At 32.6% G+C, this 23479-nt stretch overlaps 1 protein-coding gene across 2 annotated transcripts in view; it reads right to left on the reverse strand.

Moving 5' to 3' along the window:
* The window catches only part of LOC118183198 (uncharacterized), a 91383-nt gene that overhangs the window by 17530 nt on the left and 50374 nt on the right, over window positions 1-23479 (reverse strand). For both annotated transcript variants that reach the window (XM_085809077.1, XM_085809078.1), the window contains exon 3: window positions 1579-1723. In XM_085809077.1, the coding sequence (XP_085665203.1) occupies window positions 1579-1723 (145 nt within the window). The remainder of the gene's footprint in view (window positions 1-1578; window positions 1724-23479) is intronic.

The following is a 23479-nucleotide window of genomic DNA, read 5'->3' on the forward strand; positions in this document are numbered from 1 at the left end:
AGGTTCAAGTCCCGGCGAGGCCACTGCACATTTTCATGTCTTCTGCTTCGAAATAAACTAATGACACTACAGTGGCTCCTGAACTAAAAAAGGGGATAGATGATGATTCTCTACCAACAGGATTTGACGATTGGTTCTCCTAATCCCCAGCCGCCTTTTAAAAGGGGGAGTATATAAGGTATTTCTCCCGTCTACCTGGTGTAATGGTCAGCATACGCGGAGCGTATTCGAGAGTTCCGAGATTCTAGTCCCGGCGAGGGCACTCCTCATTTTTCATGACTCCTGCTTCAAAAAAATCCTAACGACTCTACAATGTAAGCTCTTCAAGAAAAAACCTTTTTCTTAAGATAGCATAGGTGACTCCAAACTAAATTTTATTAGATTTATTTAAGATAATACAAAGTAGAACTGGTCCGTAGTATGATAATGTTGCTATTGCTAATAGTGTTTAGAAATAATCATTAAATTACTATTCTTACCATTTTAATGAGATTAAAACAAAATTTGGATGATAAGAAGTTTCACTCGGGATGGTCTTCAAAAGTTAAAGTGAAATTTTTATTTTGATATCATAAAATTACCTTTGTGGAAAAATAAATTTTTAGATAGGACGCACTTGTAAAGGTTGACAATAAAATTCCAGATCTGCTGTTGTTATTCTGTTAATGTTACAAAACACGTTGTTCGCGTCAAACTGTAACCGTGTCTTTCCTCTTTTGCAGGGCATCTGAAAATTTCGGAAAGAAGATATTTTTCGCTTCTGAAGGCACCATAATTCTCTTTGATATCGATTTCTGCTGGGAACAAAGAACAAACATAAAGTTTTTCTACATGTTAAAGAAATCAAAAGACTTTAGAAATAATTAAATTTGTTCATACAAAGTGCTATTTTATGATTGTGGGTTTGACGAATTTCTCGAAAAAAGCGAAGACGTTAGAGATGCAGTTAGATCGTGATATAAATTTTCAGATGAGTGAATATAACTGCATATGATCCATAGAACAAAACGTGCCCAGTTCTGAAGGAAGACCTGGGTAGGAGAAAGATATGCGAAGACTTTGTGCCGCAGAGACCGATTGGTTTATTGTTTATTTGATTACGGCAAAGCACTTGACGGCTGTTTGTCTAAGGGGAAGTATAACGTTAGACAGGGGCAAAACCTCAATGCAGTCAGCCCGTTCGCCGGGATTCGAACCCCGGACTGAATTACCAGTATTCAGCAACTTTACTGAGGTATGCTGGTGGGCCACCGCACAGATTGACAGAAGATTAGAAAGCTTATACTGTTGACGACAATAAGAGCTTCATTGAGATAAACGCGAAGCTTCATTATGATTGAGGGCATCCTTAAGCTACCAAACTTAACATTATGCTGCTGACTTTGTAATATGTTTTAGACGCCTGACAAAGTGATCAGATTTGTTCATTCAGAAGAAAGGGAGATTAATTTCATTAACCATGATCGCAGTTTACTACAGCGTTTTAAATTTCATTGATTCCAGCATCAGCTCTGAAATTTTACTGTCAAATCTTGTATATTTAAAAAAGCAATTAACAGTTTAAAATATTTTTCTTACCAGTCTTTAATATTCACCACTTTTCCATATCTATTAAAGTGAGTGGCCATTTCATCTGGCCTGAGTTTTTCATAGGGCTGCCAAACTGCCAGCATATAATCTGCGCCTTCATAATTAGGGCCGAACATGTGCGCCGTAATCCTTTCTGAAAAATAAAAATTACGATTTTATTTGTAATAAAATTCATACCACTCCACTCATAGCCTAATAAAAACTATTCTAAGCAAATATTTTTCTGAAAATACTACACACGAATAGCAACAAAATTTTTATGATTTTAATAATTCAGAAATCTATTACGTTACAACAAAACGTGCTTTCTACAAAATTTCTTGTCATAATTACAGGTAATTTTTAAATTTGTATTGTTAGTTAAATACATATTATTACCAGGTACGAAGAAAAAAATGAGTGGAAAAAAAGACGAACCACTGTTATGTACGATAAATTTTACTATTAGCTAATTACATACCATTACCAGATACCATGAGGAAAATGAAAGAGGACACGAACCTCAGCCCATGCAATGAAAAGAAGATGTTCACTGAGAAAAACTCACTGAAATACCCTTTCAGGAATAAAAAATAAATAAATAAAAAGTGGTAACAACGTTCACTGCGGATTTTGTTTTCTAATTAATTTGAATCTCTTTGAAAACAAGACCGTAAAACTTTAACATATTTTATGATAGAAAACCAAAAGAAAGTCTAACAAAAACACTAAAATACTTGAAAACCTTTTTATTGCATAAAATATAATATATATGTATATATATATATATATATATATATATATATATATAATTGTTTCATAAGAATAAATTGAATTTAATTTAAAAAATTAAATATAAATATAAATATAAATACATATTTAATTATATATTCTTTGCGCCATTGCTGCAAGGAATGAAATTTAAATTTAAACAAATTTAAATTCTTAACAAATACGTATAAAAATAAAAAAGCAAATTTAAATTCTTAACAAATACGTATAAAAATAAAAAAGCAAATTTAAATTCTAAAAAAAAAAAAAAAGGAAAAAAGCCAAAATAATTTTACACAAAGGAAAAAAGCCGAAATAATTTAAAATAATAATAAAAAAAAAGTCTGTCTCCTGCCTACTCTACGGTCATTCACATATGCATTTTTTTAAAATTGTTTAATTTAATTTTCATTTAATTTTATTAAATTAGTAGATTTATTTTCATGGATAGATTTTGCACTTGATTTGCTTATGCTTCTGAATTTAAATGATATTGTAAATTAGTTCGAGAATTAAATCTTTTACATTTTTTTTAATTATTTTAAATTATTTCGGCTTTTTTCCTTTTTTTTAGAATTTAAATTTGCTTTTTTACTTTTATACGTATTTGCTAAGAATTTAAATTTGCTTTTTTACTTTTATACTTATTTGTTAAGAATTTAAATTTGTTTAAATTTAAATATATATATATATATATATGTATATGTATATATGCAATGAAAAAGGCATTCTGCGCCATTTATATTGCCGCGTCTTTTTCCTTATATATATATGTGTGTGTGTGTGTGTGTGCATGTAATGAAAAAGACGAATATTAATGGAGTAGAACGTCGATCCAAAATAAGGAGCAAACTTAGCAGCCGAGGCAGATTAAATACTCATCTTTGTTTCCACTGATTTTGCAGCCACAATTTAGTTGGCACACTACACGTACCTGCTTCAAAACAGTCACATTTTAAATAATGTTACATTCAAGCATAAAGCACCATCTACAGGCAAGACAGCTAGAAGCAAAAGTGTGCAGTTATCCAATAAGCTCACCAAGAGAAGGTTTCAGTTCAAGTCGCTTATTAAGAGAAAGTTTCGATTTAAATTCCGAATTAGTTACATCATGAATGTTTTATGTCATAGGTATGGATAGATCTAGAAATGATGCAGTCGAGAGAAATTTTGATGCATTGCAGATGCTAGGAGGGGGGACATACAAAAGTCCGAAGAAGAAATTTAAGGAGCTACTACGAATTAAGTTAGTAATTTATTAGAGATTTATTATCTTATTAGAATATTTTCGATGTCAGGAAACTGAAGAAATATACAAAACCCACACCGGGACTCGAACACTGGACCTCTCGAATAAGCTTCGAGTATGCTTCCAATTACATCACAAAGGCATGCAGAAAGAAGGCATTATATACTTCCCCTTTTAAAGGGAGACTGTGGATTAGGGGACTCAGTCGCCAAATCCTGGTAGTGACGAATTATTTTCCACCACCTTTTAGTTCGGGCGACATTTGTAGAGTCATTAAGGTTTTTTAATCAGCAGACATGAAAATGTGCAACACCCTCGCCGAGACTCAAACCTTGGACCTCTCGAATATGTCGAGTATGCTACCAATTACACTTCGAAGGCATGGGGAAAGAAGGGAGAAAATACCTTATAATATACATACATTCGCTACCGCGTGTAGGGGTAGGTTACTCAACGACGAATGAAAATAAGATAGTAATGCAGGATCAGAAACACAATCGGAAAGCGAGAGGAAGTTGTTTGGGAAACGATAAAACATTCGTGCAGAAAAACCGTTAATCGCCAACCACCCGCAGATGTAGCAGGATGGATGACTTTATAGCAGATATGCATCCTGCACGTGAAGCTGTTGTGTGCAAGCTAATGTGTATCTGTACCAGAAGCAATAACCGATGAAGCGTTTCTCGAATCACGAGATCCGATCAAGGATTATGTGAAACAGGCTCCATCAAGAAACCTGCCCTGAATCGAGGAACAATAGCATGGACCCCTGAAATGGAAGAGATGGTTCTTCATCATATGCAGAAGATACTCCACGAGCCAGTAGAAGAGCGGTAGCTGTTCATTTCGGTCTTCCACAAAGTACCATATGGAGAAAAGTTATTATACTACAAAATTTGCACCTTCCGACTAGGAATCTTTGAGCGTGTTACATCACTAGCTCAACGTCTGTTCCAAAGCTGTGTCTTCGTTTCTGTCACTTCTGTAAGAGAAATGACGTCACTGAAAGACCTTGGCTGTCTACTGACCTTGGTTTTGAAAATCCTGAACTCGAACCAACTACACCCATGCCACGAGCAGCACACAAGTTGGAAAATGCTTAAATGTTACATTTGGACAACAGTGGTGTGTGTGTGTATGGCAAAGCCTCGAGGGCTATCTGCCTAAGAGGAGGGATGCCTTCGTGGAGGACTTTCTAAGGGAAACTGGCTCGTATACACGTTACACATGGGGAAAACCACGAAAACGCTTATGCAGCCAGCCCGTTCGCGGGATTTGGACAACAGTGGAACGGGTGTGGTGATCCCATTTATTGGCCTGTACGATCATCGAGCCTACCAACCCTGGATTTTTCCCCTGGGTTTACATGAAAGGTGGTTGTACAGTTACACCCATAGACGGTGAGAAGCGTCTTATCTCATCCGATCTACTTAATTACCACGGCCGTCCGAGGGATATTCGGAATTATTCTAGTCAGGCTTCTGTTCCGAAACTTCAAACTGTGACCTCTTCTAATAACGCAACTATGTTACATTTTAATGAATAAAACAACGTTCTCAACTTATATATTACTTTTTTCCCTCATCTTCTCTGCACACTTGCACATGAGGATAGCATTTCCGACTCTGGATTGCTTTATGATCCCTTTTCGTTTCTGAGTAATCTACTCTTCTCAGAAGTTTCTACACTTGTAACGAATAATCTTGATATATATATATATATAAAGTAGTAATAATAATAGATAAAAATATGTAAATCAAAATTATAATTAAACTAGGAGCAACACATTAATTCACCCACTCTATTCTAATAATCGTAATAACTTTTCTGGACTACGTCATTTCTAGATCAATCCATCTTGCATAGCTAGCGTAACGTTCATGACGTAGTTAATTAGGAACTTAACTCAAAATTTCGAGAAACCAAACCTAATCTAAACGCAAACCTTTCCTTTCTAATCTAAACACAAATCTTCTCTTGGTGAGCCTCCATACTGGATAACTACGCACTTTAGCTTCTGCTCTCTTGCAGTCAAGATGCTACTTTCCTCACTTTGCTTTGTCGTGCTGCTGACTACGCCGTTGTATAAAATGTAATACTCTGCATAAAACTGTGGAGTGCGTATTGCGCACATGATCATGTGTGACGAAAAATATGCTTTCGATAATAAGTTTGTACCGAGCAATAAAAATTATATTCAGTTCGGCCACGTCTGTCTACAAGTCTCTCCTTTGAGTTTCATCTCTCTAAGCTGTAAAATCTCCCCAGGATTAAACGCAGAAAAAACGGCAACACATGCAAATCTGTCTAACTTTTAAGATCTTCGTTTATGTTAAGGTATTTGGTTTACAGGAATTCTATTTGATAATTTTTCTTCCCTTAATTTTTCTCTTATTAAGTATCAATTGGATTATTTTTATTTTAATCATTGCAGAGTTTTTTGTTGACTTTCTCTGCATGAGGAAGAGATACTAAATTAATTTTATTCTTTCTCCATTGAAATTTTTCTTTGCTGTATATCAATTATTGTAGCTGTTCTGGGCACGCGTTTTGTGTGTATTTTGTGGTTTATTATTCCTTTCTGTTAGCGTAATTTATACATATATAAACTTGAAATTTAACTAAACGTTATAAATTCCAGCAAACATTAAACTAAATTTAATAGCAATAATGATTTGAACATAAATTTAAGGAACAAATTTATACTCTTTTCTTTTCAACAAGATATTAATGCTCTGAATTAATAAGACAGGAACAACAGTAAAAGAATAAACTAAAATAAATTTAAAAGAAAAAGTCGAAACACAACATATCTCGTAACATGTCTTTAGGGGGCTGATGACATGAGATAACGTAACAAGACAGCCATGTTTCTGAACAATTTTATAAAGTAAAAAAAAACACTGATAACGTGTTTACCTATAAATTTCTAGTTACGTTCGGTTTGAACATGTTTGATGAGATTAACATTTGCTAGTTTTGATAATGTTTTTCTAACGCATCTGTTGTGTTGTGCAGTAACCACTCTTCAACAGAGAAAATCTCAAAATCACAGTTCTCCTTCAAAAATTAGACCTAGGAATGTAACGAATTATCGCATTCCTTCATGCGTACCAGCGGCCGAGCGGTAATGTCGCTGAACACTGGTAGTTCGGTCTGAGGTTCGAATCCCGCGAACGGGCTGGCTGCATGGGCGTTTTCGTGGTTTTCCCCATGTGTAACGTGTATACGAGCCAGTTTCCCTTAGAAAGTCCTCCACGAAGGCATCCCTCCCCTTAGGCAGATAGCCCCCGTGTGCTTTGCCATAATTAAATACACCGAAGCACCTTCATGCGTACTCTTGCGGTGTTAGGAGTTAGCATGTCCAGCATAACCACAAAAAGGTCAATTCCGTAGATGGAACGCATAATTTTTAGCGCTAAAGCTGCTGTTAGCCTCAAACCTCACTTTTCTGTCCGTCTCTCTTTTCGAATGTTATCCCCATGTACTATTTTTAAAGAGATAATATAATGAATAAAAAAAATGTATGGCAACACAGATAAAAGGTGTTGTCACCAAATGTTATCGCCCTTTATTATCTTTAATGAAATAACATAGTGAATATATAAAAAAAAATATGTATGGCAACATTTAATGCTTTATCAGGAATTCTAAAGGCATAAAATATAAAATATTTTTAACTTCCACGCACCAGTTTATTGCCATTTGGAGAAGCATAAACGATTTAATTTTTATTTTAATCCGCCTACCATTAATTAACAAACTAAACGATTTAAGAGAAATAAACGCAGTTCTTTACATGGACCCGAGAAATTACACTAGCTGTATTTATTAACAATACTATATGTCAAAAAAATGTTATGACGATCGACAAAATTAGCATATATACTAGACCACCATGAAACAATTATTACTATTTCATTAACCTTGCTATTATAAATCACCCATATTACTGAAGCTTTGTTATCAGTGTTTACATATTTGAATATGTAGATAAAAATATAACTTATACTGTAAGAATATACCAAATAATATATACTACATGAGAAATATGCGTTAGGTTAATGAATTATTGATGTTATCCATTATATTTCTGATGCGTTAGGTTAAGGAATTATTGATGTTATCCATTATTTTCTGGTTAACAGTAGGTTATTAACAGTAAAGTTTATGCAAAGATATAATTTATATGCGATTGGCAAATATGCGGTGCGCTGATGCTCGTAAACCCCATATAATTCTACGATCAACTGATATTGAAAGAGAATAAATAGTTTTCTATACTTTTGATAGATGGCACCACTAACTACTCGCTCATTTGTAAAAGATCACCACTTAGTTTCCTGGAAAGTAGATATTAATATCGCCCTTACTCAAAACCAAATATTATTCCATTGCAATCAACAACACCAGCCTCACTAATAACTTTATTGAATTCTTTCAGGTAATAAGGGAGCTCGAAAACATCTTCGAAAGTACTCAATTATCCTAATTATCAGTAACTTATTATCCAATCAATAATCTCTTACCAGTAACTTATTACAACTAAGACGTGTTGAAACCCTAGTAGAGAAATATACTTAGTATTTATATCTAATTTTTGAGGAAATGAATACACTCAAATAATATTTAAACCAGAACCTTATTGTTTTTCCGCCCTGACTACCTCTGATATAAACTCGTTGCTTCGCTCCTCTCTATTAGCTAGATTTTACATATTTTAATATTTTTAATTTTACATTACTTTCTTCGTTTCTTTGATTGCATTTATTATCTTCAAAATAGCCTAAATTCCCCATCTAAATTCAGTTTTTGATATTGTAAGTTCCTTTTATTACCAATTCCCCTTTCCTGTTTTTAATTTTTGGCTATTCCTTCTAAATTGTACAGGGCTGAAAACAGCCTTGTCCCTATCATTACTGCTTGCTTTAGTAATTTCTATTCAGTGGCTTAGCTAGGGTGGGGCAAGGGGGGACATCTGTCCTCGGGCGCAGCATCCAAGGGGCGCCAAATTGATGCTACGAAATTTTTTAATGAAATGTTTTCCATTCTTGGTACACAGAAGGGGCGCAAATTCTTCAGTTGTACTCGGGCGCTGGAAACTCTAGCTACGCCCCTGTTTCTATTAATCCATTCTTATGTCCATTCTTATGTGTGGCCCCTGTTTCTATTAATCCATTCTAGGTACGCGTGACTTCAGCTGATATTAACTGCTAAGGATTAATTATTTTTTGAAAAAGAGGACTCTATCATATTTATGGTACCTATCGAAAAGTTACCTATCAGCTGTACTGGGATAGGCCATTCAGCCATGGTGCCACCAACCGAACTAGTTCAAAGGTCAGAAACAGAGCTGAGTTGTCCTACATCAAATCTGAATTTGCTATAATTATTATCTAAAATTTCAAACTTTATTTTGGCTCATTTTGCAGACATTACATATATTCGGTCACATACCATATAATCCACCTAATGTAATAATCTTAATCTTATACCATCTAATGTAATAATCTAAATTGCAAAAAATGAGTGCACTATCCCAGCTCTCAGTGGTTATTAAAGAAATGTAGAATTTTTTAGCTGTTTTGTGAAATATTTAATATAATTTGCTTTAGAGATATATGCTGGGTTGAAAAATCTTAGAGATGTAGCTCTACGTAAGAAGTTTTGCATTTGCTTTCCAGTTTTCTAATTCTGTCGATGTTCCTGATTTTTGCAGTTAAAAAATTACAGTTAAAAATTTCATCATTCCATACGGATTTTCATTACTGTACTATGCATGGATATTATCCAAGCACTGTTAGAAACTTTAGTTTCGTTATCCTCCCTAATCTTTTTTGAGGAACGAATTTTCTCCCCCTCTTTGCTATACTGTTAACGATTCTGTATTCGTAAATATCCCAAATATATTTTTTGAACTTGCTATTTTTAGTCCATTTTTTTACGTTTTCCAGAAATAAAAATTTTCGAAGAGCAGATTAGATTTATGAAATCTTTGATATGAGCAAAAACGCATATTTAACAAAATAAAGAATTTATGAAAATCGACTTTGAAGGGATCTCAGAAATTATCTAACCCAAGAACTCCCAAACATTTTCTTCAATCGATTTCTACCTACCAACGGCCGAGCGGTAAAGACGCGGAACACTGGTAGTTCGGTCTGAGGTTCGAATCCCACGAACGGGCTGCATGGGCGTTTTCGTGGTTTTCCCCATGTGTAACGTGTATAAGAGCCAGTTTCCCTTAGAAAGTCCTCCACGAAGGCATCCCTCCCTTTAGGCAGATAGCCCTCGTGTGCTTTGCCATAATTAAATAATCCAATCCAATTCATCGATTTCTTTTAAAAGAACGGTTTTCGTCATCAACCTCTTTTACATTTTTCTCTGTAACTTAAAACGTGCAACGTAACCATAATACAATAATTGCGCATAAATAAATTAAAGATAACTATTAGAACAGACTAAGAATATAAAAAACAAAAATTTTGAAAACGTGATTCATAAGATTTATATTTTATTATATTTTGTATTATTATTAATTATAATTTTTCAAATTAAAAAAGTTTCCAGAAACAAAATCAAAGATTCTAATTGCCTCTAATTTTTCCTTAAAGATATTCGTATAATATCGCAATATCACGCAATATAATCTGTAGCTATATTTTAAACTACTAAAACGTTAAATAGAAATCAATCTAAAGCGGAGAGAACGCTAATCCAATCAAAATTTACAGCAGCTAAGTAAACAACAGCTCACTAAAACAACTGAGCTGAGATGTTCTCTCTCTGGCTTTTATAGCTTTTTAAATCGGCCGCCCGAGAGAGTTGTAGCAATTTCTGGAAAGGAAAAAGCGTAGAATTACGATTACAGTTAACATTGTAGTCAATAAGATTTATTCAGATTAAAAATCAATTACGGGGATAAACTTTTATTCAATGTTAGATGCACGTGCTCTTGTATTTTTACTTTTCCGGCGTAGCTTTCTCTTAAAATTTGTCACGCGCTGCATTGCACGGGGAAATAAAATAATTTTAATTATAATTCTACTAAAAATATCCAACTAAATACAAAATCTGTAACAATATATTAGTTGATAGAACCAATAGCGTACTAAGATTTAAGAGGAAAGGTAAGAATGTTATTCTGTGGTGGACACTGGAACTGCAGAGATTAAAACGACAGGTTCGCACATTTAGAAAACTGTATCAGATTAAAAATATTGATGAAAATGTTCGTATAGAAAGTAAGATCCCATATAAAAATGAACTAGCTGCATATAAGAAAATTATAAACATAGTAAAACGCCAAAGTAAAACAGGATTCTTTGTTGAGGGTGCAAAATATTATACAGGATTTCTTCGTGCGGCTAGTGGTAAGACAAGTGTCTTGGAAATGATTATCAGAGAAAAAGGTAATACTGACGTGAATAATTTTGAGGTTATTAAGGTTATTTTAATAGGACCTTTAGCTGTGTCTCTGTTGAAGATGGATTTTTGGATGCGGATTTATTGCAGGATGATGGATGCGCTTCGGATGATCTGCCGTTTAGTTCGGAGGAAATTAGCAAAGTGGCTAAGAAACTGTGTAATCGTAGTGCCCCGGGACCGGATGGAATCACGCTTAGTATGTACAGTTCTTATTTTGGAAATATTCTGATTTCTCTGTGTTATTATATAATAAATGCCCTGATTTATGCTGTTTTCCTAAAGAACGGGAAGCTTCTGAAGTTTTGTTTATTCCAAAGTTTAGTGGGGGCTATCAGACCTCCATGTTTGTTAGAATTTTGTGCAAGAGTTTTGGATAAGTTATTTAAAAGTAGACTGCACTCCTTCTTATTAGAGAAGGGTTTTGTTTCATCAAAACAATACAGATTTAAGCCAGGCCGCTTTACGAAAAACGCTATTTATTACCTTATCAATGTTATTAGCTCACAAAAATCTGAATTCCATGTGGCTGTGGTCTCCTTCGATGTCTCGGTAGCCTTTGATTCTATTAGCTTGACATCTCTGCTCTCGCACCTTAGACTTCCAAAATATTTACAGAATCTTTCTTAGTTATTTTAACGAAAGGAAAGTTATTTACAGATTAAATAAGGATATTTGTATTGAAGAAATGGTTTACAAAGGATGCTCACAGGGTTCCTGCAGTGCTCCGCTATTCCGTAATGTGTTCCGGAGATTGTTAAAGAAAGAGTGCCCAAATGATGTAAGAATGTTACCTTATGCTGATGATATTTTAAATGTGATTCGTGAAAATTCTTTGGAGAAATTAGAAAAAATGTGTTCATTTGCTGTAGAAGATATAAGAATGTGGATTGAAAACGAAAAGCTGAGATTAAATTTAAAAAACTAATTTCTTGATATTTACCCAAAAGGTGGAGAAAAAAAATAAACCACCACATCTAAAATATGAAGGCGTTAGAATTAAATGTGTTGAAAACTTAAATATCTTGGTGTGTTTTTTAATTGTAAATTGAATTTTGAACGACATTTTGGTTATATTTATAAAAGAGCTATCTCTATTCTGATGTGTTACAAAAGGCATTTCTCAGCTGAATCATTACCTCTGAAAACTAACATTATTAACATTATTAAATTAATTTACGAAAAAGGTATTACTCCTATTATATTATATGGTTTTGGGGCTTGAGATTCCAAAGCCGCGGATCTGCAGCGAATCAGAAATAAATTAAATACAATACAACGACCTTGGCTGCTGCTTCTGACCAGATGCTTTAAAACAGTCTCGATGGACATGGGCTTGCTTATTGGCCGGTATACCGCCCCTCTCGATATTTGTCCTTTTTATTATGATAAATTTAAACTACTTTTACAAAATGCTGATTTTATTATTTACGGAGGTTTTCCTGCATATGTTTTTCTATTTTTAATATTAACCGTACATATCCTGCATTAAGAAAAGCAGTGGGATACTAAAGATTAAACGTTTGCGTGTAGGAGAATTGGATATATTTACTGACGGTTCGGGTTATGACAATGGAATTCGTGCAGCATTGTTGGTTTATATATTTGGTATAGAAACTGGCTATCGCAAAATTAAACTTGAACCTTGCAGTTCGCTTTTTCAAGCCGAATTGGCTGCTATCATATTTGCTCTTAAATGGAATGATGAAAGCCTAACTGTAAAAACATATATTATTATACAAGTATATACAAGCTTACTATCTGGTTTCGAAACACTAGCAGATGCTGATAACACTAACATTTTGGTCTCATATACAGGGTGATTCTAAATTGTTTTTACAAATTAAGAGGGGTGACAGTACTCATCCAGATGAGCAATAATTACCATAGAGTATAGTGTCGCATTCCACTCTGAGAGGCAGAAAAGAGGAGTATTAGAATTTCAACCTGAACCTAAATAGTGTTGGGAGAGCGAATGAACGAGACCAAAAGTAGCGCAATCAGTTTAGTGAAAAACTCACAGAGAATGCACAAAACGGGTAAAACCGAAAACTTGGCTTTCGAGTGTTAATTCGATCTCAAAGACTTTGATGGCAAACACTCAAATGCGTATCTTTAGTTGGCAAAATATCAACCTCGCAAACGATTGGAACAAATTAATAATATAAATTGTCAGGGGGAAATTATCTATTAGGAAGAAAAAACTGCTACCTTGATATCAAGTATTTAAAGGTAGCATTTTTTTCCCCCTTCGCCATCTTCTATCCTGTCCTCCTGGACTTACTGTCCTGCGCTCATTCTACTTGAAGCGCCGTTCTATTGGACACGAAATGAAACATTTCGGAAAAAAAGAAAGACTATTTATTGAACTTTGAAGCTTCTAAAAATATGAGAATGGTGTGTTAGTTTGATTACAATCAAATAATTACTGGACGCGGGTGCTTCCCAGCGTATTAAAAGATTTAATATGCAAAATAATAGTCGTATTTTTTGAAGTGATGAAGGCAATGCGCAACGTTTTTTCGAAGACTGCATATTATTGCAACATGTTAGGGAAAAAGATGGCACATAAAGGAATTCTATTGCCACAGGAAGAAGTTTAGAATTGCAAAAGATTTGATGAACTTTATAAATGGCAATAGAAAAATATTGGAAATTTTTATTTGATGTTTTCAACAGTATTTTTGTTTTAATCTGTGCTAAGTATGCCTCGTTAACCATGAGTCCTATCATTATCGGCCAGGAGGGTTGCAGCACGCCTCGTATATTACATTACGTTACCTATGTAAGCATAAGTAATTCATTTTCAAATAGCTAGTAAATAGTAAAGTTTCTTTATTTTACGCAAAGCAATTAATAATGCACTTTAATAATTTTGTTTAGGTCCGAAATTCAACTAAATCATTGGCTTTGCGGAAAGTTTTCTTAAAATACGTATGTGTTACATCATGTTACGTGCCGTCACATAACATCACATAGCTTATTCTCTAACCCATTTATCTTATCTTAAACCACTTGACAGTTTCATATTTTCCCCGAATTCGATCAAAAAAAGGTCCCATTTTTTATTCCTCTTTTTTTATTCATTTTACACTTCCATGTAGGAAAATGATATTAAAATTAACACTTATATTATTTTTAAGCATTTAGAACAACTTTTTACTGCAAATAAAATAATAATGTTTTCCTTGGAAGTTGTCTTATTTCCCTACATGAATGTCTACCAGGAAAGTTATATTAAGGTTGCATACATAAAAAAATAACAGTCACTTTATAATTATGTTCTATTGCAATTACTACAATTACATTTTACTTAGCCCTTCATCCTTTAAAGACCTAATTTAGTGCGATACGTCTTTAAACCAAGGCGCGAGGCACAGTCCAAATACACAGTCCAAATAAAAATACCGAGTCCCTTTTCTAATTCCTTTGGCCGTTGTTATTTTACTTCAGTGAATACACATCACACTATCTTGCTGATCTATTTTTCCCCTTTTTTCTGCACGTAAAATCACCTCTAAAATGCCTCTGAGCTAGTAAACATCCAAGACCTTTCCTTCATCGTCTACTTTTACATGTCTTTCAATCAGTCAAATATCCATCCGAATAATATCCAACCGAAACTAAATTTGTATTTTTACCGCCATGTTTTTTTATACTAGTATCGAAGTCATCTAGAGACACTTTCACTACTCCCAGACTCATTTACAAACATTTCAGATTCTGATACTGAATCGCAAGAAATTACCTGCATACATTCTCAATCAGCCATTATTTTATATCGTATTATTAAATCGTATTAACTATTTCTACCTCAATAATGTTATCAAATAAACAGTAAAATACGCGTGAAACTTTAACCACTGAAAGATAAAAAATTCTCCAAGTAAATGCAAATAACGTGAAATAAGCCCATTGCTACCATACCTATTGGCCACAGCCGTTTCCTTCTCGTTATAAATACCTTCATTTTATTTTATTTATTTACTTTTTTACGGATTGTCCCCACAATTCTGTTGCATAAAATAGCACCTTCAATCCGATGGATTTAAAATTAAAAAAATTGTGCATACTTTGCAAAGAATAAAAATGAACAAAGTGAAATAAAGATAAAAAGTATGCACACTTTTTGAATGAATTAGTTAAAAATATATATGTATATAGCTAGTTAGAAAATTTTAGAAAATTGTTAAAGCAAAATCAATCAACACCCAGAATTTTGTGTGGGGGGGGGGGAATGAAAACCATGAATAATAAGAAACAGAAAAAACATTCAAGAAACATAACATAGCTTTAATTTCTAATTATCAGTTAGTTTCTATTAGTTGTATATATATATATATATATATACTATAGTGGTTTATTAAGACTTTATTATTTTGTTATTCTCGTCCAGGAATTTAATTTTTCCCCATTTTCTATCCCTACCATAGAGCAAATATATAAATAATAAATGTAAGGTGCGAGGTTAAAAGTTTGGAAAATGCTGCTATAAACGAATAATCCCATCAAATTTTACTTTAGCAGCACTCATTAGCGCTGGAATTATTTGTGAAAATATTTGTCGCTTTGTTTTAAGCATGATTCTACAATATAAGCTACTTTTCAAAAAAAAAGAGTTCGCATCATCTGAAAAGAAATTAATTACTTAGCCCTGGAAGAAAAAAAAGAGGATTTTGTTTAATTAATTGCCTACGACAAATCATGTTATGGGTACCTTATAGAAAGGACACAAACTTTCGTGGAGAACTTTCTAACGAAACCTGGCTTCTTTTTACATGATACTTGAGAAAACCTGCAAAAATACTTACGCAATCAGCTCATTTGCCGAGTTTCGAACCCACCAATTTGTAATAGGTTATGCATGTAAAAACAGTGATTTTTTTAAAGTGAATTTTAAAGGCATATAGTTACTCAAAGCAATTCTTAATAAAAAAAATTTGATAATCGAAATCGAAATTAATATGAACAAAATTCGGTATTGAAGACCTATGTAATGAAAGAAAAGTTAAAGTTTGCTGTTTGTGAACGGGATGCAAACATTGGATCGGTGCTGACATAGAGATTCATAAATTGCCTTTCTAGTATGATATAATAAAGTGAGAGCTGTATATGACTGTTCTCCCTGCTCGCCTCTTTTTTTTCGGGGGGGGGATCGATCTCGCAACTTGTAACCTCTTTTTTAGACCTTCCCGAGCCGATAAGTCTTCCGCACGAAATCACGTGTGCATATGATGTCTTTTTTATGGTATATTTTTGTCAACTTACGTCTATACTATATTTCATTAAAATCTATCTACTAGCTTTGGATAATCAATCAAATGTGAAAATTCTCTTCATTTTGATCACCAGTCTACATACAAATACGGCCTTACACAAGTTTACGAATGCTGCATATTTATGCGCAGATACTAGCTTAGGTATCAAGCTGAAAACATAGTCTTAACCATTTTTGGATATCAGAATTTTACATTCTTTTAAACACGCTAATACCTCTGATAAAGCTCATGATGCAAGCCCCCCCCCGAAAAAAAATCTATCCGAAACAGCGTAGAAAGAGTCATTTCAGAAATATCAAAAGCAAATAGCCACCACATTGGCAATCACAACTAATTACAACTAATTATATTAGTAATAGCAAAATTTGTAGTCCGAAAACTTCATATTACTTCATTGCAGTCAAATAACTCAGAACGACTTTACCATAATAATTTTAATTAAAAAAATTGAAAAATAAAAAAATCATGCAAGTACTTTTCTTCTTAATTATAAATCAGGTTTACTCTTGCCGACTCATAAGATTAAATTTTTACTGATGAAGCTAGATGTCAACTCAAGATGAAGTTCATTTTTAAAATACTGATACTTATTTCTGCACTTCGCTTTCAAACATAAAATTATATAAACTAAAGAATATCAAAATATTTAAAAAGTATGTTACAGTACAACTAAAATAAAAAAAAAGGTTCCAGCGAGGTAGATATTAACCCCCCATGGGGATCGATGAAATGTTAAAGAGTGTCAGTGATGATCAAGGGTAAAAAGCCGAATATACACTCACAATTTATCGGCATAATTAAGATCCGATTTGTTGCAAAAAATAATTATTAATAAAATTGATAATCAGTTGTGAATTTAAAAAAAGGCTGTATCACGTAATAAGGAAGAAATCATACAAAATAAATATAAGAGAAAAATTACACTATTATTTAACATAATTTTAAAAACAATAATACCTTTTTTAAATACACAACATTTTGAGTAAGAGCAATATAAATAAGTAAAACGCATGAACAGTAGAAAACAGAATAAAAAAATTCAAATTGATATTTTATTTTCTATCTGAAATTTATAGTTTGTTACCTGTACAACAATTTTGTTGGTTATACGTTGTAATTCAAATATACGAACAGCTAAATCTTAAATGCTTAGACTGACATTGCTAAATGTGAATCTCATCCTTGTTAAATTTATCTTTAACGCATAATTAAAGATGCATAAATTGATGCATAGAAAAAAACCTGAAAGGTTTCAGATTTTAAATTACGTCCAAAGGGGCGTTTTTTTTTAACATTTTGTGCGTTAATTTATTTATTAAATATCATGTTCCACGTACTCAAACCATAAAATTCAGTTCAAAAGCCATATCGCAAAATAATTTTAAAATGAGCATATCTTTAAAATTTCCGATACAGAATCTCGCACGCTGGAGATAAAATTTTTTTTTTTCCCCCTTTCTTTCTTTTTCCGTACAGTGTTGCCATTCCTCGCTTTGAAATCGTTTAGTTTTTTAATCGAGCATTCGTTCGAGTGTTACAAAATATGAAATCAATAAAAAAAATTCCAAATTCAAATTAGGATTTCCACATGCTCATAATCTATGGAAGATTACGTTATTCAAATTTTGATAGCTGTAGGTACCGTTGCTTTATCAAATGCGAGAAACACACATACATTTATGCAGATTCTTCATTATTTAATTTTTTCAAATATAATACAGGGTTCTAATATTTGGTGGCAACAATTTGAAAAGTGATTCGCCGTTTATAGTTTTCAACGCAAAATGCCAAAACGAAATTAATAGTCCTTCAGGGCAAATTGCGCCTTTGGACCAACAAATACAAAGAACGTAAAATATAATGGAGAACAAGAATCTGGGTTGGATATTTTTGAACCACGCAATAAAAAATACTAAATTGAACAATATCATACTAAATTTTTAAAAAATTGCATCAATACGTCAAGCGCGGCCATCACATTAATTTAGAATCTGTGACTTTTATCTGAAAAATTATTTAGAGTTTGTCAAATAAAAAATAATGCAAAAAATTATTAAACATAAATCGAGTAAAACCTTTTTTTTTTTAATCTTAACTTTTGCTCATATTATTAAACTGGATTTTAAAAGATCCAGAGTTATCGGAATTTGGATTAGTATTACTTGCTATTAATAGATGGTACGATAAGTTCCAGCAAATAATTTAATCGTAATGGAATTACAAAATATGGTTCATGGTCAAAAAGCTTGGATTTTCACCGTGGGCTTGTTTCTCATCACATCTCCCGATAGCTTTTATGAAGTAAAATGTTTCCCACCAATAAATAAAGTTTATTCAATAAATAAAATTTAAATTAAGAAAATTGCGTTTAACAATTCTAGTGATCTTCAGAGCAATTCTTCTCATAAAATTTTATTTCACTTGAATTGTATTTTTATTACATTTTATTGATCTTATTTAATTTTTCTCACTTAATAACATTTGGTCTGAGTTGTCTTAACTTCCAGCAGATATTTATGGACATTTCTATGAAGATTCAAGCAGTTATTAATACTTAATATTTATGTTACTAAAGAGGGAAAAGCCCTTTCATTTCGGACCAAGCATCTAAAAGCATAATGTTAAAAGAAAATAATTATTAAGAAAAAAATTAAGCTGGAGTATTTTATTTTAAGATTTACTAGTTATTATCTAAATATTGCACAAAAGAGGAAAGGAAACACAATAAAATAATTACGAGTGATTGTTTTTTACATTAATTTCGAATTTCAGTTAAGTCAATCAATACAGCAAAAGTATATATATATATATATATATATATTTGGAATAATATAGAGAGCATGTTAACATCGACGTTTTCGATGCAATGAATTTTATTTTCATAGTCATCTAGCAATTTAAATTCTTGTTATTTAAAATTATTTAATAGGGCAGTTGTTAAACATGAAAATAGTTAATTCACTGCGAAGCATTTTATTTTATTTTATTTATTTTGTATTCGTCTGTGTTTGAAACAAATACTCAGATAATTACCGATTAAAAGGAGGTATAAAACAAGATAATTTAATGGAATGAAAAAAGTATATAGCCCATTAGTTGGCAAAATGAATAAGACTGGTGAGACGTAGGTTAGAATATCAGCGAACGCTCAGAACGAGCTTTTATGGTCTTCTTTATGTATAAGATAAATATAAGCCAGTTTCCCTTAGAAAGTCCTCCACAAATGTGATGGTATCCCTTCCCTAGGCATGTCAATGGGAAGGTTGAATTCCCATAGAGAGATAACTTTTGTATTCTTTGCCGTGCTGAATTAAACAAACATAGCAAGTATATATGAAATACTAATTATAATGGTAAAAATTTAATGTAATTGTAAAATCATATACATCGTCGACATCAAGCCAAAACCACATCTCTTTCCATCATCAACAACATCTCTTTCCGAGGAAAGTAATTTTATTGACATAAACTTCATTTTCTAAAAATCGATGTTTTACACTATATTTCTAATATGCTTACCAAAAGCGTCAATCAAATCAAAAAATTACTTTTTGATCATAATGCAAAACAGAAAAATAACAGAAAAATAATTCAATATTAAGGGGTTTCAAAAATGTAGTATTATATAATTAAAGGGTATCACCGTTGTCCTCGGACGGGAATGTTAAACTATTGTTCATTTACATCAAGATTCATGGCTTTCAGCTTTTAGGGATAAACTATTAAGGTTCGGCCAATGACCAATTTGATCATGAGAAAGTGAAAAGTTAACAGATTGTATCTAACATCTTCAAAGTTACTTATGTTTCTCTACAAAGTTTGCTGTCTGTTTATGTTATTAGAAATAATGCTTTAATTTGTGTTGAGTTGATATAAATTGCTTAATATGGGACGCCCTGGGAAAAAAAAAAAAAAAGAAAAAAAAAAAAAGAAAGAAAGAAAGCATGATTTGGAAAAAAAAAAAAAGTGTAAAAAAAATGTAATTTTTTTCTTTTCTGCAAAAACTTCTAGATTTTCTAGCGAAGTGAACTCTAGCGGAAGCATTTCTGTTTTGGAAAAAGATAAGCAATCTTCCCCCCATCCGAAAATTCTGTCTATCATATAGCTATTTTAATAATAGATATAATTATAATAAATGAATAACTTTTTATGCCATTCAAAATTCATGCAGTATATGCAATTGTGTATTTAAACTTATTTATCTAAATTGAAAATTTTTGTAAGTGGTAAATTTGTTTAATTATTAATTACCTGCGGTTATGACTTGTACTCGAAACATTAGCTTCATTTGCAGTAATCTTAATTTTATTTAACTATACTACTCAGAGATATTATCATACAGATAGTTAATGCTTCTATGTTGCGCAGTTAGAGGAAATAATTTCCTTAACAAAATTATTTCTTCAATGTAGGATATTAATGAGGGGACAGTTATATTACTCTTATTTGAAGTTTTTTTTCGAAGAGCAACACTAATCACAAAGGAATGACTAAATTAAAATTTGCTAATAATTTCTTAACTTCACCGATTTTTTACGTCCAAAGGGGCGTTTTTTAACATTTTGTGTATTACCTTTATTTATTAAATATCACGTTCTTCGCACTTAAACATAAAATAACCAGGCTAAGGTTACGCTGTAGCTAACCAGGTCATGTTCTTCCAGTTGGCCGTGTCTGACCGCGGTTTTACAGCCCGAGGGGCATGTTTTCCCACTAACAATAGCACCCCTGTCCTAACACTCATAAAACAGTGTATATAGAAATACGTTTCAATCTATCTTGGTTAACATCTTCGTGGGCAAATTGTCTAAGAAACTCAATTCAGTCAAAGAACGTCTATACAATACATATTCATGTGTAACGTGTATACGGGCCAGTTTCCCTTAGAAAGTCCTCCACGAAGGCATTATTCCCTTAAGGCAGATAGCACTCGAGTGCTTTGCCGTAATCTAATAAAACCAAAACCAAACAATACATATTGGTTTAGTATACATTTTTAACTGCATTTAGTTAAAGCGATATTTTCTGTAGAAACGAGCTGTTTATCTAGACTAAATGTCTTCAACCAGTGGCCGCTGAAGCCCCCCTTTTATTTGAAGAAAAATTGAAGAATTTAAAAAAATTTTGATTTCAAGAAAAATTGCCTTGTCAGCTTTTTTTGTCGTTTAAAAAAAAAAAAAAAGAAATTTCTCTTATTCTTGATATTTAAAACATTTTATTGACATGCCTGATTTTATTTGAGATAAAATTTTCTGAAAATGAAGTATTTTTCAAAAATTTCACTTTATCTTTTGTAATTTTAAAAATAAAAAATCTGATGTGTACACCACATGACTTCCTTGTACGGAATATTAAATTATACGCATTTGTTTCTTGAATTTCATTTAAATCTACTTCGTCGACAGCGCATAAACCACAATAGAATAAATGCACTCTTTAAAATTCACTATTATTGTTTACTATAACGACACTCTGAATGCACAACATTTATATCAGTTGAAGAATTATCTTATCGTTGCCACATGTTCTATTCAAATACTATAATAAAGCTAGAACGATGTATGAAAGAAATTAAGCAAAAACACAGAAAAGAAACAGTTTTTCACAGACGATTTAGTATTTCTCATTCAATTAATTCAGCTCTCACTTCGCGACAAGGCAAAAATACATAAAAACTCAAAATATCTGTATTAAAAATGACGAAGTAAATCTTAAACACTTGTTTCGTCGAAAAAATTCCAGAAAGGATTAAGCATGATTTAATTCGCAATAATAAATGAAGGCGTTATTTTTGTTGTTGCGAATCTTAGTCTCTCTAGATTGACAACAAATCTACAATTCTGCTGTTTCAAATGTAAACAAATATGTCTGCCATGTTATTTAAAACTTAACCGCACTTAAACAGCTTTTAAATTGTTGATAATTGTACAAATATTGCTTCCAGAATTACGAAAGGCATAAAAACCTTAACCGGAAGATAAGAACAACATAATTCAATCATTTTTAAAGCAAAAAATGTACAATTTATAAACATATAAGAGTAAAGAAACTGAGATCACTGTGCCGAGTAACAGAGTGGATATATATATAAATATAGTATTTATATACGTTTGGTGCGGCCGATTGCAACCAAAATACGAGGTGCACATCTACATGTTAGAGCAGCCCTATATACAAAATTTCAACGTTCTGAGGCTGCTCGTTTTCGAGTTATGCGAGATACGTACGTACGTACGAACGTACGCATGTACGTACATACGTTCGTACAGACGCCACGAAAAATTCTCTTCAGAATTAATTTTAAAGCAGTTTTATAATTTTTTTGGAGGAAACGAGTCTTTTATTCTGTCCTTACGTACAGATATCACGCAAAAACATCGTTAAATTGCATTCGATAGCGGTCAAAATGGATATTTTCGTTGAAATATTCTGCCTGAAACTTTTCGCGATTACAATACTTCCTTTTTACTTCGTACAAGGAAGTAAAAATACAATTAAAATCTCAATTCCATAAAAAGGATAGATCCTTATCTCTAACAGGTTTGCAACAGATGTCAATCTTTCGTCAATACTTCGCCAAAGGTGACCTTGAGCGTGCCGCTACTATAAAGGGGAATAAATTAACACAATTATATTTCTCCTAATGTTGCAATCAGTTGTCAAACGGAACGGTGATCGTCAACATCCTGGCTGATTTGGTGATAAGCAGATTTTCTACAGTTGATTTTAAGCTAGGTTACTCACTCTTATTCCACATTTTAAAATTCAGAAACGTTTATGGTATTTGTATGAGTGCACAGTGGCAAGCCGTGATGACCAAAAAAAAAGAAAAGTTGAAGGAAAAGTGCGATTTTTTTCAAGAAAAGTGGTCAGATCTTTATTTTTTGTTGTACCTAAGGGTAAGACAATTTGCCTTATTTGCAACGACAATGTAGCTGTGACGAAGTGATACAACATTAAGAGACAGACATTATGATACTAAGCACAGTGAGAAATATTCTGCATTGGAAGGCCATTTTCGAAGTGATAAAGTGAGTGAATTAAAATCAAAACTAAATTTCAAGCAGTCTTTCTTCACCACAGCGAATAAAGAATCTGAAAATAGTGTTCGTGTTAGTTACATGATTGCAGAAAAAATTGCTAAGCGTGGAAAACCCTTCGCTGATGGAGAATTTGTAAAAGAATG

This window comes from Stegodyphus dumicola, chromosome X2 (assembly GCF_044657685.1).
Source record: "Stegodyphus dumicola isolate Sdum_Otavi_A_Nest chromosome X2, ASM4465768v1".
In the NCBI taxonomy this organism is placed as follows: Eukaryota; Metazoa; Arthropoda; class Arachnida; order Araneae; family Eresidae; genus Stegodyphus; species Stegodyphus dumicola.